Raw genomic sequence first — 16,387 nt, forward strand, 5'->3', positions numbered from 1 at the left:
GATAACCTAGTTACTACATGACACAATGACATGAGAAATGCCAGTTATAAATCAATTACAGAGATTATATAAAGAAGCGAAGAAATCGTATTTTAAACTGGAAGTGTGATATATGTGAACAATTTATAGTTGAAAAATTCTACTAACTATTCAAAGACCTATAAAGAACAAACAGTGTAAATTTGTGTGAAACTAGCAAATCCTGGGTGAAATACAAGACAGTCAGTATATGAGGAAAGAGAACCTTTTACCAGAATGGGTAGATAAAATTTTTTAAACTTCTTTCTGTAACTGTTAACTGTTGTCTTCACCTGGCATTTACAACAAAAATTTTCCTTCACTTTATTTCTTCTTTATCCTTTGAGTAACATGAATGGAGAACAGCACAAGTATGCAGCATATTAATTTGCTTTGTGTGTATTTATGTCGGGAGAAGTAATTCCATATGTTTGTTACAGAAAAAGATATGTGTATTGTGTTCACTGTCCAGAGGGTCCTGGACTAAATACACCTTTTGTCATTGATCCTACTGGTACATATTTCAGGTAACTACAGTAACTGAGTGGTTAGCATGTCATATATAAACTTAAGACTATACATGTGCAGTTAGAAATTGTGGAACTATTTTTAATTAACATTTGCATTTAGTAAATCATTGGATTTTGTTTTAATTGTATTTGTTGTGATAAACTGCTGTAGACTGTTATTAGACTAATGTAGGAAGTCTCTGGTAACTGTGATAGTGTGTTCAGGATCTACAGATTGAAGAGTTGTCACTTTGAGGATTTTCACTTTCGAATTTTGGACATTTCTGCAAACTCATATCAAGTTCCTATTTACTCTTCTTGTGTTCAGGTGGGTGTTGCCTTTAAATTCCCTCTAAGAGTACTGGATGTCTTTCATCAATGGTTTTACACTGCAACTACTTACAAATTTTAGAGGCAGGAGGAATAATGAGAAATAATGTCACCCTATACTTATTTTTATAGTTTTAACTAAGGTTGTGGGTGACAAAAAGTAACTTTGAGATAATAACATTAGTGCAGTGGAAGGCTGGCTGCTTTTTTAGAAATCCATTCAGGCTATTCCTAGAATTATGATTATGTGAACTGTGTTACCAGTTTTGGAGACATTTCTGACTTTGCAGTTGACACTTTATGTACATGAACTTATTGGAGGAAATAAAGTAGCAAATTCAAATAGTCAGCATGTAATGTAGTGTAATGCTCTCATTGTTGGTTATTTTCGAAGTTTAGGTTTTATCTTGAGCAGCGAATGGTAAATATTATTTTGTCCACCTTCATTTCACAGTGCCTTTGTCAGTGTATGTACTATTTCTTCAAATTATGCAGTGTCTCCTGGACTACAGATATGTAGCACAGTGTCCATTTTTGTAAATAAATACAACTCTTTGAATGATAATATATTGTTTCAGTTAAATAGCATGCACACTCCAATACAGTTGCCTTAATCTTTGTAACGGGATTGATAACATTATAACAAACTCATGATTTGATATCAGAATTAATAATTAATATCTAACACTGTCTGCCAGCATTATTCAGCATGGGCCTTTATCCCAGGACATATGCACTACTCCAGTCTGGGAAGGAGATGCATTGAGCGTATCCAAACACCCGTGCAGGCACTTCCTCTCACAAAGCTACTGCAGTTGATGTTACCCCTTGAAGACACATATCGTTCCTCAGTATGACACATCTCATGAAAAATAAATAAGAAAATTGCAAAATAATTGCCCTCTCTTACCAAATGATTTCTTATATCATTTCATTGTTTGCAGTATCATTCATCAGAAAGGTAAACATAGGGTTACAGGTCATTCTTTTGGAGTGATATGCAACACTGCAATAGTAAGCAATCACTGTTTATTGGTGTCCCAGTGAAAACCGTATCCAGTGTGATTTTGCTCACTAATATTAGGTTTATTTAAAATAATAACAAAATATTTAGTCTGAATGCCCCCTCCCATAATATATTCCTGTCCCAAACTTATACAAATTACTCTTAATATTTATAATGCCACAGTATTTTAGTTTTATAATCAAAACTTAATACAAGGTGTTTGAGAAAAGTAATAAAACTGACAACACTGCAAGCAATCTGGCAATGCTGTGTTCTTCTATGTTTGTAGATCGATGTGTTCATCCCTCAGATGCTCAGTCTGAGTTTAGCTCCGTACAGCCATCACATGATTTTTGATCTGAATCTGTTTATCGTATTCATGCCGTGGTCTCGCTCTATTATTTTTACCCAATACTAAGTTGATGATCCCTTGATGCCTCAGAATGGGTCCTACCAATCTATCCCTTCTTCTAGTCAAGGTGTGCCACAAATTCCTATTTATAACCCTGTATTCACCTGACCGGAAATCTTGTTCCTCCTCCCACTGAGCTTCACTAATTCCCATTATATCTAGCTTTAACCTATCCATTTCCCTTTTTAAATTTTGTAACCTATCTTAACGATTAAGGTATCTGACATTCCATCCTCCGATCTGTAGAACAGCAGTTTTCTTTCTCCTGATAACAACATCCTCCTGGGTAGTAGGGGGTAATGTGCATAAAGAAGTTGTCCCTCCAAAAGAAATTGCCAACCAAGTGCTTTACAAAGATGTCCTTGAAAGGCTCAGGAAAATGGTGGATCATGTGAGACTAGACATTGCAGACAAGTGGATGCTGCATCATGACAATGCCCTATGTCACACGGACTCTTCTATCATGAAATTTTTGACCTCAGAAGGCAATCCTGTTGTTCCATGTGCCCCCCCCCCCCTCCCCCAATTAATCTGATGATCTGAGTCCCTTTCTCATTTTTTTTCTTTTCCCAAAATTGAAAAATGTCTTAAAAGGGTGTCAATTTGGGGCTCTGGAGAACATTCAAAAGAATGTGACTGACATGTTAAAGGCCCTACCAGTTGAAGCCTGTCAGTGCTGCTACCAAGACTGTGAACAGTGACTCTGCTGGTGTATAGCTGCCAAGGAAACTACTGTGAAGGGGACAATATTGTTCTTTGGGAAAAATAAAAACTTTGGTAGATAAAAAAATCAGTCTCATATCTTTGCTCACACACTTCGTGTAACATCTTCAAGTTCTGTATATTCTCCTCCAAATGGCAACAACCTGCACACCACTCGAGCAGTGCTACTTGATACTTTCCTCTAAGCCACTTAATAACTTTAGAAAAACTTCTGCAGAGTTCTGCAAAATAATGATAATGGAGCCAAGGCAGAAATGATTACTTAAATAGTGAAGACAATTAGAAAGTAAGTAGAACATGAGGTCAACAATTGCTGGAACCTGTGGATAGGAGGCAGCCGAGGCATTACAATTTTCATAATTGGGACTTCTACTGTATAATGTCAGTATTTTCTAAAAATGTTCAGTTATGATGATAATGTGTGTGGAAACTTGCTGTTACCACCTCAATCGCACCAGTATCTTGCCATCTGTCAAAGATCAGTGGGACACAAGGTGCTGGTCTGACAGGTGTTATTCAATCAGCCGACACTAGGTGTACAGCAGCAAAGCTTAGGCACCAGGAGACTCTACTTCCAGACAGCACTGACAGCCGTGCTTCGTGCAGAGTGCTCCTGTTGCATTTGCACCTTGAAAATGGTGGGGTATTCGCCTATTGAATATTGTCAGTTGTCGAATACATCAAACAGCTGCATTTCCATAACTTGTTTGTATTATAATGATTTGAGGAATGCTTCATGAATATGAAGGTACTCTACATTGTCCCCATGTCATAAAACCCCACTTATATTGAACACATTGAGGGTGCCACTGATTGAGATGTGCATGGATCTAGTTTCAGCAAATCTTGAATTGTGGATAGCTGTTTCGTGGGTCATATATCAGGATGACAACACAGAGCTTTTGGTTTCTTCTGGAGTTGATGCTGTAATTCATTACTGCCACCTCCTGTGTGGAAGGGGGATGCTGTTACATATTTGTACATAAGTGACTAATTCAGTTTTAGCACGTGTGTACACTAATAATGAAATATTCTATAACACAGTTATCACACATTTCTTTCTTCTCTGTTATCAGGCGTGAGGGGTTTGGTGGAAATTTCATCTGTGGCAAATCACCAACAGAAGAGGAAGGAGAACCAAGCATAGAAGATCTTGAGGTCGACTCTAGTTATTTTGACAACAGTGTTTGGCCCCATCTGGCAGCAAGAGTTCCAGCATTTGAACAGTTAAAGGTATTAAACTTAGAGCATCTTTTAGTGTTGATGAATTTTTTGGCTGTTATGATTACAGTGTGGTAATTCCAGAATATAAACAACAGAACGATGTGTGTGTGGTTCACATAAAGCTAAGTAATTTGCACTCTGTTTTCTCTTACCTTCTTACTGTAATGTACAGCCACCCTCCACATATATACTTGATGTACACACTTTTGTGACTGTAACAGTACTAACTGTTTAAGTTGGTTACCTCCAAACTAGGGGGAAGAGAGAGAAAACCATTGTGTTGTCTTGGATGATGAAGACATTTGGGACAGGGAGGTGGTAGGTATATACTGGGTGGCAGGAGAAGGGTAGATACATTATGTGATCAAAAGTATTCGGACTTCCCAAAAGCATACGTTTTTCAGTTTAGGTGCATTGAGCTGCCACCTACTGCCAGGTACTCCATATCAGCGACCTCAGTAGTCATTATACATCGTGAGAGAGCAGAATGCGGCGCTCCCTGGAACTCATGGACTTCGAATGTGATCAGGTGATTGGTTGTCACTTGTGTCATATGCCTGTACGTGAGATTTCCACACTGATAAACATTACTGCACAAAAATGCACAGGCCAACCTCATCTATTGACTGACAGAGACCGCCGACAGTTGAAGAGGGTCGTAATGTGTAATAGGCAGACATCTATCCTGACCATCACACAGGAATTCCAAACTGCATCAGGATCCACTGCAAGTACTATGATAGTTACGCAGGAAATGAGAACACTTGGATTTCATGGTCGAGCAGCTGCTCATAAGCCACACATCACATTGATAAATGCCAAATGATGCCTCTCTTGGTGTAAGGACAGTAAATGTTGGACGATTGAACAGTGGAAAAACATTGTGTGCATTGATGAGTCACGGCACACAATGTAGCAATCCGATGGCAGGGTGTGGGTGTGGCGAATGTCTTCTGCCAGCATGAGTAGTGCCAACAGCAAAATTCGAAGGTAGTGGTGTTATGGTGTGGTCGTGTTTTTCATGGAGGGGGCTTGCACCCCTTGTTGTTTTGCATGTCACTATCACAGCACAGGCCTAAATTGATGTTTTAAGCACCTTCTTGCTTTCCACTGTTGAAGAACAATCTGGGGATGGCGATTGCATCTTTCAACATGATCGAGCATCTGTTCATAATGCACGGCCTGTAGTGGAGTGGTTATATGACAGTAACACCCCTGTAATGGACTGGCCTGCACAGAGTCCTGACCTGAATCCTATAGAACACCTTTGGGATGACTTGGAATGCTGACTTCGTGCCAGGCCTCACCACCTGAAATCGATACCTCTCCTCAGTGCAGCATTCCATGAAGAATGGGCTGCCATTCACCAAGAAACCTCCCAGCACCTGATTGAGCATATGCCTACGAAAGTGGAAGCTGTCATCAAGGCTAAGGGTGGGCCGACACCAAATTGAATTCCAGCATTACCGTTGGAGGGCACCACGAACTTTTAAGTCATTTTCAGCCAGGTGTCCAGATACTTTTGATCACATAGTGTAGGTGGCTTTCAGAAACAGCTGCAAAATTTTTATTAGTAGTGTTAACAATCACAGAGCTTTGGAATAGAAAATAGGAAAAGTAGAGTCCATTAGAATAGGATATGAACTGAAAATGACAAGAGAGGGAAGGTTGAAAGTTAGGGAATGGAAATGGAAAGGGAGTTGGGTTGGGGTGGCACAGGGGAAGGCTCCGGCAGCAACTTTGAACAGTGGTAAGTGTTTTTTTTTTTTATGTTTCAGTTTTTGAACTGATACTCTATAGCAGGTGATATTAGTTCTGCATTTGTATAAAGACTATTTTACCATTCATGTTGAAGGGCAGTGCTGAAGTATGTGGTGAGTGATGATATTATGATGAAATAATAACATTTAACACCATTTTGTTGTAAAGATATACTTTCTTGACTTTGTGATCACAAAATGTAACAACTCAGAACAAAGCTAGACCTTAAGTGAGTTCAAAGATCATCACAAAGAGAGATCACACAGATCGATGTATTGAAACGCCAAAAGTACATCAAATAATCGTATGTGGAGTCCGTTCACTGAGAACCCAGTATTATAATGTAGTGTTTATACAGGGTTATTACAAATGATTGAAGCGATTTCACAGCTCTACAATAACTTTATTGTTTGAGATATTTTCACAATGCTTTGCACACACATACAAAAACTCAAAAAGTTTTTGTAGGCATTCACAAATGTTCGATATGTGCCCCTTTAGTGATTCGGCAGACATCAAGCTGATAATCAAGTTCCTCCCACACTCGGCGCAGCATGTCCCCATCAATGAGTTCGAAAGCATCGTTGGTGCGAGCTCGCAGTTCTGGCACGTTTCTTGGTAGAGGAGGTTTAAACACTGAATCTTTCACATAATCCCACAGAAAGAAATTGCATGGGGTTAAGTCGGGAGAGCGTGGAGGCCATGACATGAATTGCTGATCATGATCTCCACCACGAGCGATCCATCGGTTTTCCAATCTCCTGTTTAAGAAATGCCGAACATCATGATGGAAGTGCGGTGGAGCACCATCCTGTTGAAAGATGAAGTCGGCACTGTCGGTCGCCAGTTGTGGCATGAGCCAATTTTCCAGCATGTCCAGATACACGTGTCCTGTACGTTTTTTTCGCAGAAGAAAAAGGGGCCGTAAACCTTAAACCGTGAGATTGCACAAAACACGTTAACTTTTGGTGAATTGCGAATTTGCTGCACGAATGCGTGAGGATTCTCTACCGCCCAGATTCGCACATTGTGTCTGTTCACTTCACCATTAAGAAAAAATGTTGCTTCATCACTGAAAACAAGTTTCGCACTGAACGCATCCTCTTCCATGAGCTGTTGCAACCGTGCCGAAAATTCAAAGCGTTTGACTTTGTCATCGGGTGTCAGGGCTTGTAGCAATTGTAAACGGTAAGGCTTCTGCTTTAGCCTTTTCCGTAAGATTTTCCAAACCGTCGGCTGTGGTACGTTTAGCTCCCTGCTTGCTTTATTCGTCGACTTCCGCGGGCTACGCGTGAAACTTGCCCGCACGCGTTCAACCATTTCTTCGCTCACTGCAGGCCGACCCGTTGATTTCCCCTTACAGAGGCATCCATAAGCTTTAAACTGCGCATACCATCGCCGAATGGAGTTAGCAGTTGGTGGATCTTTGTTGAACTTCGTCGTGAAGTGTCGTAGCACTGTTATGACTGACTGATGTGAGTGCATTTCAAGCACGACATACGCTTTCTCGGCTCCTGTCGCCATTTTGTCTCACTGAAGTGCGGCTTCAGCCGAACAAAACTTTATGAGTTTTTCTACGTATCTGTAGTGTGTCGTGACCATATGTCAATGAATGGAGCTACAGTGAATTTATGAAATCGCTTCAATCATTTGTAATAGCCCTGTAATTTGATTGGGGGTCTCCTGATACATATCAGAATTAATATGGAAATTAATATGCTATTAAGTTACCTGTAGGCGTTTCGTCCTTGTCTGCATTACTCACTGGGTAGCTGATTCCACGTATCTGACTAGTCCTTTTATTAATTCAGCTGCAGATTTCAGCCAGAAAAATGAATAACTGAAAGCAGTAATTTATTTACATAAAAATTACAATGTGAACAATTTTCTGATCTCTTTAAGTGTCACACATAAAAAAAACTGTATTATTCCACATTAAATCTAGTGAAGATGCCGTAACGTAAAAAGCAGAACACATCTGGAACATAAATGTAGACATCAGAGAGGAAAAGTATATACTTATTTGCTATGTATAATTGTGACACCAAAAACTTATTACGTCGGACTAGTGATCATTTTTTAGCATGGATCCACCTGCTACATAGGCACTTCAGAAAGTAAGCTGCTCATGTCATCCCACACTAATATCATTGCATAACAGGAGTATCACATTGCCAGAAGAGAGTACATGGTCCAGGTTTCCTGCATACATGGTTCTGCTGCAGCATGGACAACATGTGCATCCCACTGTTTGAATGAAATGATGTGGATACTGGAAACATATTCCGAAGTAGAAGTATGTGGAGCAGTACAGTTCTTGTGGCCAAAGTGTCGAAATTGCACACAGATTCACTGTGAAATTCTGAGGATATATAGACCAAATGAACATCATGTCCAAAGAAATAGTGCCAACAATGTGACCAAGGCCATGATTGATGCTGATAAGTAAGGAGGCCCATTGGCATTGACCACAGACGTTAATGTCCAGGCAGTCAAAGAAACTGATTTGAAGCAGTCACAGATTAAGTATCCCAGACATGGCTCAGGAGATGTGCATCTCAATAGGCAGTGCTTACTTCATCTGAGATCGACTCCAATAATGGAAATTGTGCCCATGCTGGGTTCAACAATCACTGTCACCTGCACATAGAGGTGCAGATTTTAAGGTGCCTCTGGAGAACTTGAACAGTACTCCACAGAAACCAATGATTTCGTAAGCCGAGTCATTACAAGAAGTGCAACTATGAGAGCATTTCTGGAATGGAGACAGACCTTGCTTCTGCGGAAGAAATCCAAAGTTGCACCATCAGCAGGGAAGGTCATGGCCACAGTTTTCTTCATCTGTGAAGGAGTTGTGTGCACAGAGATTATAGCAAAGGGCATAGTCATTAATACCAATTTAATCTGTGTAACACCAACACCACTGTGCAGTGCCATAAAGAACAAGATGCAGGGCTGACTAATCAAAGGCATTGTTCTCTTGCATCACAATGCAATCCATGGCAATCACAACACAGGCTTCAACATTTACGATGAGGGTTTGGAAACATCTGTGAAACAGTCAAAGTTTAGCTTCAGATTTCCTTGTTTTTAGCAAGCTGAAAGAACATTAGGATGAATGGGTATTCATACAGCAGTTCTTGAATGACCATGTGACCTAGGAGCAGATTTCTGTCATCTATCAACTGAATAGTTGCTATAATGTTCTGACTGTTGTTTACAGAGACTTGGTGAATACACTGAAAACTAGTGTCACCTTGAAGTGCAGTGCAGCATTCAATAACAGCTACTTGGCTGTTTAACTTACTTTTGAAGTCTCCTGTACATAGTGCAATCACAGGCATGAAACCATTGAAGCTGATGCTAACCTATTACCCTTTAAATGTAGCAATAATACCAGTAAGCACACAAAAAAACATTAGATTATTCTGTAAAACTTTCACTTTACCTGTTCGAAAATTCTGATACACTGATATTTGATTGGAGTCATGATTATTTTTCATACGATCGAGATGCTGTAGAGGGTGTTCATATTGCTCATCAGAAGTTAATCAGGTCACTATATACTGACAGGTCACATTAGTAGCTGGTTTTAATCCCCAATCTACAAAGTTTTAGAAAAGCAATATTACAGAAGTTATTTAATATACAGAATAAAATAAAAAGTCATGCATTGTCTGATTTATTTTGATTGGTTTCACTCGTCAGATTTGAGCATCCTCAGATCCGTTGTCCCCATGGCAACATGTTACAAGATAAAAGCATTGCTTGGCACTACACAAAGCAGATTCAAGATGGTGCTTTTTTAACTTGTAATATCTTGTCACTAGTGCAATGAATATCTGAGGATGCTCATGTCAGGCAGATGAAACCGATCAAAATAAATCAAATAATATGTGACTTGTCTGTGTCCTGTACATTAATTACAACGGTCACTATGTCCCTCATAGGTAAAGCCGTGTGTTTGCTAAGTTTGCCCAACCATATAGATTTAGCTTTCCAGTGTTTCCCAAAATTGCTTCAAGCAAACACCAGATGCTTCCTTTGGAAAGGACATGACCAAAATCATTTCCTAATCCAAATTTATGCTCTGTTGTAATGATGTCATTATTAATGGGAAGTTAAACCCTAGTCTACCTTTTTTGCTTAAAATATCTTGTACTGGGAGAGAGGGCACTGCCTTACTCAGATGTCCAACAGATTTAATGTGCTGTATTAGCACTCATATATTAATATGGAAATAAGCAAACCAACTCAAATTACTAACCTGTTTCCCTGCTTTCAGTATTTTCAAACATTTATGAGGCTTAAAATAGAATACTCACTCATTTATATGAATAGAACTTATTAACGTCCTCTTAGTGTGGTTTGCATAAATGATTGTTTATGGAGAGAGTCTTCCAAGATCCTCATTGACCGCTGTACATGCCTGTGTCTACTACACAGCTATCACTTTGTCTTAGTTTCCCAAAGACTCACAACAAAGAATTACAAACAAGAAGATCAGTTCAGTATGATTTGATGTTCAGAGTATTTCTCATGTTATTGACCTTGAGACACGGGTGTTTTCTTATTTTACATTTTTTTCTCCTTGTCATATGGAATTATCTTTTCTGTGGACTACTACTTGTCTGGTTTTCAGACTGGAGTTGTGTATTTGAATAGCTCTCACCTATTATAAACTGAGAAATTGGGAATATCTACCAATTCAAGAGAAAATTAAAACACCCATCTCATTAGCCACTCCTACAACTTATCTGGAAATAAGCACTGAAATTTTTATCAGCTACATCTTAGTAGCAGTTTTCCTTGTAAAGCTGTACAATAGGTAGTAATTTACTGTTAAGAGGCCTCTATTTTTACAAAAGTAGGCAACTATTTTATTTGAAAAATTTCAATATAATCAAGTGACTATTAACATAAATACTTAAAAGTAAAGGAGACCACTCACCAAATAGCAGAATTGTTGATTGATTGACAGTCACACACAAAATAGAAAGGAAACTTGCTAGCCTTCAGAATAAACCTTTTCAGTCCAGAGAACAATTAACACATGTACATGGTGGATTAATGTGGTGTAGGAGTTGTGTTGGGTGGAGTGGTTAGAGGAGAGAGATGTGGGAGACAGAATGAGAAGTTGGGGGTGGGTAGCTGGCAGCTTGGAAGGAGGCAGCAAGTTTGCTGTGTAGGAATACAGGAGGGAGGGGTGGCAGTTGCATGGTTCTAGGCATGTGATAAACTGATACTGGGACTGGTAGAGTGTAGCACACAATGAAGGTGGGAACAGGTGACAGGACACAGGAGGGTGGCTTAACAGAGGTTGAGACAAGAAGGGTTATGAGAGCAAAGGATGTGTTGGAAAGATAATTCCCATCTGAATAGTTCAGAAGTCTGGTGGTGGAGGGAAGGGTCCAGATGGCCCAGGTTGTGAAGCAGCCATTGAATTCTAATATTTTGTACTTCACAACTAGTACCCTCTGAATCCTTGCTCCACCACCAGCATTTCTGATTTATGCAGATGAGACTTCAGCATTTCTGATTTATGCAGATGAGACTTACCCTTGGAACACATCTTTAACTCCCATAACCCTCTTGGCTTCATGTTTCTATCCCCACAACCTACACTCCAGTTTCCTCTTCTTTTTTCTGTTAGCTGCTCCCAATGCACATCACGGTCATTGGAGGTTGCTCCCCACTGGCTCTGGTACATGTCATATGCCTAGCCCGCGTACCTGCCACCTTTCCCTTCCACATTCCTAGCTAGCAAACCTGTTGTCCCCCTCCAATCCACTAGCAACTCATCCCAGTCCCTTTATGCATTGTGCCTCTCCCCTCCCCACTCCAACCGCCAACACTGTCCCAACCCTGCCCCCCAGCACAATTCCTACCCCCCACTAGTCCACATGCTGAAATGCAATCCTGGCATTGTATGTCCATCAGGCGCAGGATAAGGGTAAGGTGTGTGTGTGTGTGTGTGTGTGTGTGCGTGCTCTAGATTGGCAAAGGATTTATTTCAAAAGCTAGCAAGTTTTCTTTCTCATTTCTGTTTGCCGGTTGACAACCCAATGCTTCTGCTATTCAGTGAGTAGTCTCCTTTACTCCTAATGTATTTACATTCTGTCAGAACTTTCCTTGTTATTTATATTGGCAAGTATCCATTGAGCTGCTATTGGAGATAAACAGTGCCTACTTAATATAAATAACTGAATAATAGAGTTTTTTTCAAAATAGCAGCTTTCCTTCTGTTTTATTAGGTTGCATTTAGCTTAAATAAGGACAAATAACATTATGCACTACTGATAGTTTATCGTCAATACAGTGTACAGATTAATTTTCCAAAAATTATGTATACATTGACTTGTGCTCCACATGCATGAATGTTCTCCTTCTTGTTGGAGTTCACGGAACAGATGAATTAATTAATTAATTTGACCACTGTTGTGTTTTTTCAAAAAGTGATGAAAATATGAATACTGCAGAATTTCTAATCTGAGATTTCTGTTCTGCCTTCTTCAAGTCCAGGGAGTCCCATTAATACAGATGTAAGATTAGTGTTCAGTGCCCGAAACAGTGTAACAATATTTCACATTGTGTTTCACTGATTAAAGTAGCAGTTTTGACTATGTATGATGCAGTGGTTAAGACACTGGACACACTCTTATTCAGATGTGGTGAGCTTCAAATACATGTCTAGACATCCAGATTTAGATTTTCCGTGAGTTTCCTAAATCCTATAGGACAGATGCAGAGATGTTTTCTTGAGAAGCCCATGGCCAAGTTCCTTCCTTGTCTTTGTTTGAGTGGGCCTTGTGCACAGTCTCTAATGACCTCAACATTGAACGTATGTTAAACTCTGATCTTCCTTTGCTTTTAATTCGATGATCCATCATACTGCATGCATCCCTTTATGAAAGAGAATGTATGTGGAATGAGTCATGGTATTCATTAACAAAGAGCAGCAGCTGCTGGAAACACACACACACACACACACACACACACACACACACACACACACACACACTGTTTGGATGGAGGGTCGGGAGGGGAGGGGGGGGGGGCAATGGGAGCGAGTTAACTTAGGTGTAGGCCAGGAAGCTTACAGGAGTGAAGGATGTGCTGTAAGGATAACTCCCACCTGCGCATCTCAGAAAAGTTGATGGTGGTGGGGAGGATCTAAATGGCATGGGTTGTGAAGCAGCCATTGAAATAAATCTCACATGTTGTGGTCTGCTGCATGTTGTGCCACTGGATGATCCATCTTGTTTTTGGCAACAGTTTGACAGAGGCCATTCATTGTAGTTGACAGCTGGTTGATTGTGATACCAATGTAAAATGCTGTGCAGTGGTTGCAGCACAGCTGGTATATAACATGGGGCTGCTTTCGCAGGTGACTTATCCTCTGATGGGCTAGGATAGGCCTGTGATGGAACTGGAGTAGGTGGTGCTGGTTGGGTGGATTGGACAGGTCTTGTATCTAAGTCTTCCACAGGGGTATGATCCCTGTGGCAGGGGATTGCATGTGGGAGTGGTATACAGATGGACTAGGATGTTGTGGAGGTTGGGCGGGTGGCAGAACACCACTTTGAGAGGGGTTGGAAGTATCTTGGATAAGATGTCCCACCTTTCAGGGCCTGATGATAGATAATCAAAGCACTGATGTAGGACGTGGTTCAGTCATTCCAGTCCGGGATGGTATTGGGTGACAAGTGGGGTGCTTCTTTGTGGTTGGTTCTTGGGATGGAAGTGAGGACCAGGTGAGTGTGAGGATATGACACAGGAAATCTCTTTGTGAATTAGTTCTGGAGGGTATTGCCTGTCTGTGAAGGCCTTTGTGAGGCCTTCAGCATACTGGGTGAGGGAGTTCTTGTCACTGCAGTTGCATATTCCACAGGCGGCTAGGTTGTATGGGAGGAATTTTATGGTGTGGAAGGCATGTGAGCTGTCAAAGTGCAGGCACTGTTGGTGATTGGTGGGTTTGATGCAGACCAAGGTGTGGATGGAGCCATCCGAGAGCAGGAGATCGACATCTAGGAAAGGTGGCATGGTGGATGGAGGAGGACCAGGTTGAGAGGTGAAGTAGTTATGGGTTAGGATGTAGTTAGTTAGGTGTATGAGGAATGAAGTGGTGGGTCTGAAATCTGCAGGGCATAGGGAGAGGTAGTGTTCAATTGCAGCAAGGACATGGACATAAGCGATGTTGGTGTATGAAGAGGTTGAATCAACAGTGACGAGTAGGGATCTGGGAGGTAGGTGTGTGGGGTTGGTGGAGAGCCAGTGCAGGAAGTAGTTTGTATCTTTAATGTGGGAGGCTAGGTTTTGGTCAATTGCTTGGAGATGTTGATCAACAAGGACCAAGATTCTTTCGGTGGGTGCGCTTTAACCTGCCACATGGTATGCCCAGGACTGTTAGGTTAATGGATTTTGGGGAGCATGTAGAAGGAGGATGTGCGGGCTGTTGTTGGGGTGAGTAGGTAGATGGATTCAGGGGAGAGGTTCTGGGAAGGGCCTAAGGATTTCAGCAGGGACTATAGGTCATGTTGGACTTCTGGCAGAGCTTGTTGATGGAGGTGTTGGATAACTGATGGAGGCCTCTGCCTGGTAGTCACTTTGTTTCATCACAGCAGTGGTGAAACCTTTGACTGCTGGGGTATGATCAGGTCAGGATCCATTTTTAGGTTGTGTAGGACAGTCCTTTCTTCTGTTGATGGGTTGTTGTTCTTAGGGAGGGACCTGTGGAAGGATGGTGAGGCCAGGTTGGAAATTAGAAATTCCTGGAAGTTGACCAGGGAATGGTTGTGTGGAAGGGTCATGGTTGGATGGTGGTATGAACTAGGGCAGGCAGGGTTCGATGTTGGGATTGGATTGGCTTCTGTTGGACAGGTTGGTGGCAAAGAAGTGTTTTCACTGTAGGGGATGGGAGGAGAGTAGATCTGTCACGAGTCCAGCATGGTTAAACCTGGGAGTAAGGCTGAATATGAGTCCTTTGTGTAGGAATGAAACTTCTGTGGGGCTGAGAATTTTGGTGGAGAGGTTAAAAAACAGTGATTGTTTCGGCACTGGATTTTGTGGAGTGTTTGTAGGTTTTTTTTGGTGGATGTGGTAGGTTGGAAAGGTCAGCTAGGCAGGGTCTTAGGGTTGGCGAGCAGGAACACCTAAAACTGAGGTAACTCACTATCTGCCTCCCCCCTCTCTCCCCCAACCAGCTGAACAGTCTCTCTCTCTCTCCCTCTCTCCCCCCCCCCCTCTCTCTCTCTCTCTCTTTGTGTGTGTGTGTGTGTGTGTGTGTGTGTGTGTGTGTGTGTACACGTACACCGTGCCATGCCCAGCCCCACCATCCAGTTTGTGTCCCCACATCACCTAGTTGTGTGCTGTTACCTCACTCCCTAGTCTATGAAATCATGTGCCCAGCCATCTGCCACCTTTAACTATATCCCTAGCTAGCCCACAATCAGCTGCCCATTCTGCCATGAGCTGTTAGACGCTTCACTCCAACCCTCTCCCTGCCCGCTTCGTCTCTTCATGCCTCACCTCACTCCACCCCAAACCATACCCCCACCCCTCACTCCAGTACAGTCACGGTGAGCCAGTAAAGAGCTGGCGGCGGTCGACTGAGCACAATTTAGGGAGACAAGCTCATGCCTGTGTGTGTGTGTGTGTGTGTGTGTGTGTGTGTGTGTGTGTGTGTGTGTGTGTGTGTGTGTGTGTGTGTGTGTGTGCGCGCGCGCGCACGCGTGCGTGTGAGTGTGTGTGTTTTCTTACAGTTGAAAAAAGGAAGTGCATTCCAAAAGCTAGGCAAGTTCTGTACCTTTTGTTTATGTACCTATCAATGATGCAGCACTTTGCCTTTTGGTGAGTCATCTCCTTTGCTCCTAGATTATTTGTAACTGTTAGTAAACTGCTCCCCCCCATGAACCATGGACCTTGCCGTTGGTGGGGAGGCTTGCGTGTCTCAGCGATACAGATGGCCGTACTGTAGGTGCAACCACAACGGAGGGGTATCTGTTGACAGGCCAGACAAACATGTGGTTCCTGAAGAGGGGCAGCAGCCTTTTCAGTAGTTGCAGGGGCAACAGTCTGGATGATTGACTGATCTGGCCTTGTAACATTAACCAAAACGGCCTTGCTGTGCTGGTACTGCGTAATTTTTCCCGAGGAAATGCAGCTTTACTGTATGATTAAATGATGATGGCGTCCTCTTGGGTAAAATATTCCGGAGGTAAAATAGTCCCCCATTCGGATCTCCGGGCGGGGACTACTCAAGAGGACGTCGTTATCAGGAGAAAGAAAACTGGCGTACTACGGATCGGAGCATGGAATGTCAGATCCCTTAATCGGGCAGGTAGGTTAGAAAATTTAAAAAGGGAAATGGATAGGTTAAAGTTAGATATAGTGGGAATTAGTGAA

At 41.8% G+C, this 16,387-nt stretch overlaps 1 protein-coding gene across 3 annotated transcripts in view; it reads left to right on the plus strand.

Moving 5' to 3' along the window:
- Positions 1–16,387, plus strand: part of LOC126260258 (FAD-dependent oxidoreductase domain-containing protein 1-like) — a 115,438-nt gene that overhangs the window by 47,386 nt on the left and 51,665 nt on the right. For all 3 annotated transcript variants that reach the window (XM_049957588.1, XM_049957587.1, XM_049957586.1), the window contains exons 6-7: positions 459–545; positions 4,075–4,231. In XM_049957588.1, the coding sequence (XP_049813545.1) occupies positions 459–545; positions 4,075–4,231 (244 nt within the window). The remainder of the gene's footprint in view (positions 1–458; positions 546–4,074; positions 4,232–16,387) is intronic.

This window comes from Schistocerca nitens, chromosome 5, assembly GCF_023898315.1.
Source record: "Schistocerca nitens isolate TAMUIC-IGC-003100 chromosome 5, iqSchNite1.1, whole genome shotgun sequence".
Classification (NCBI taxonomy): domain Eukaryota; kingdom Metazoa; phylum Arthropoda; class Insecta; order Orthoptera; family Acrididae; genus Schistocerca; species Schistocerca nitens.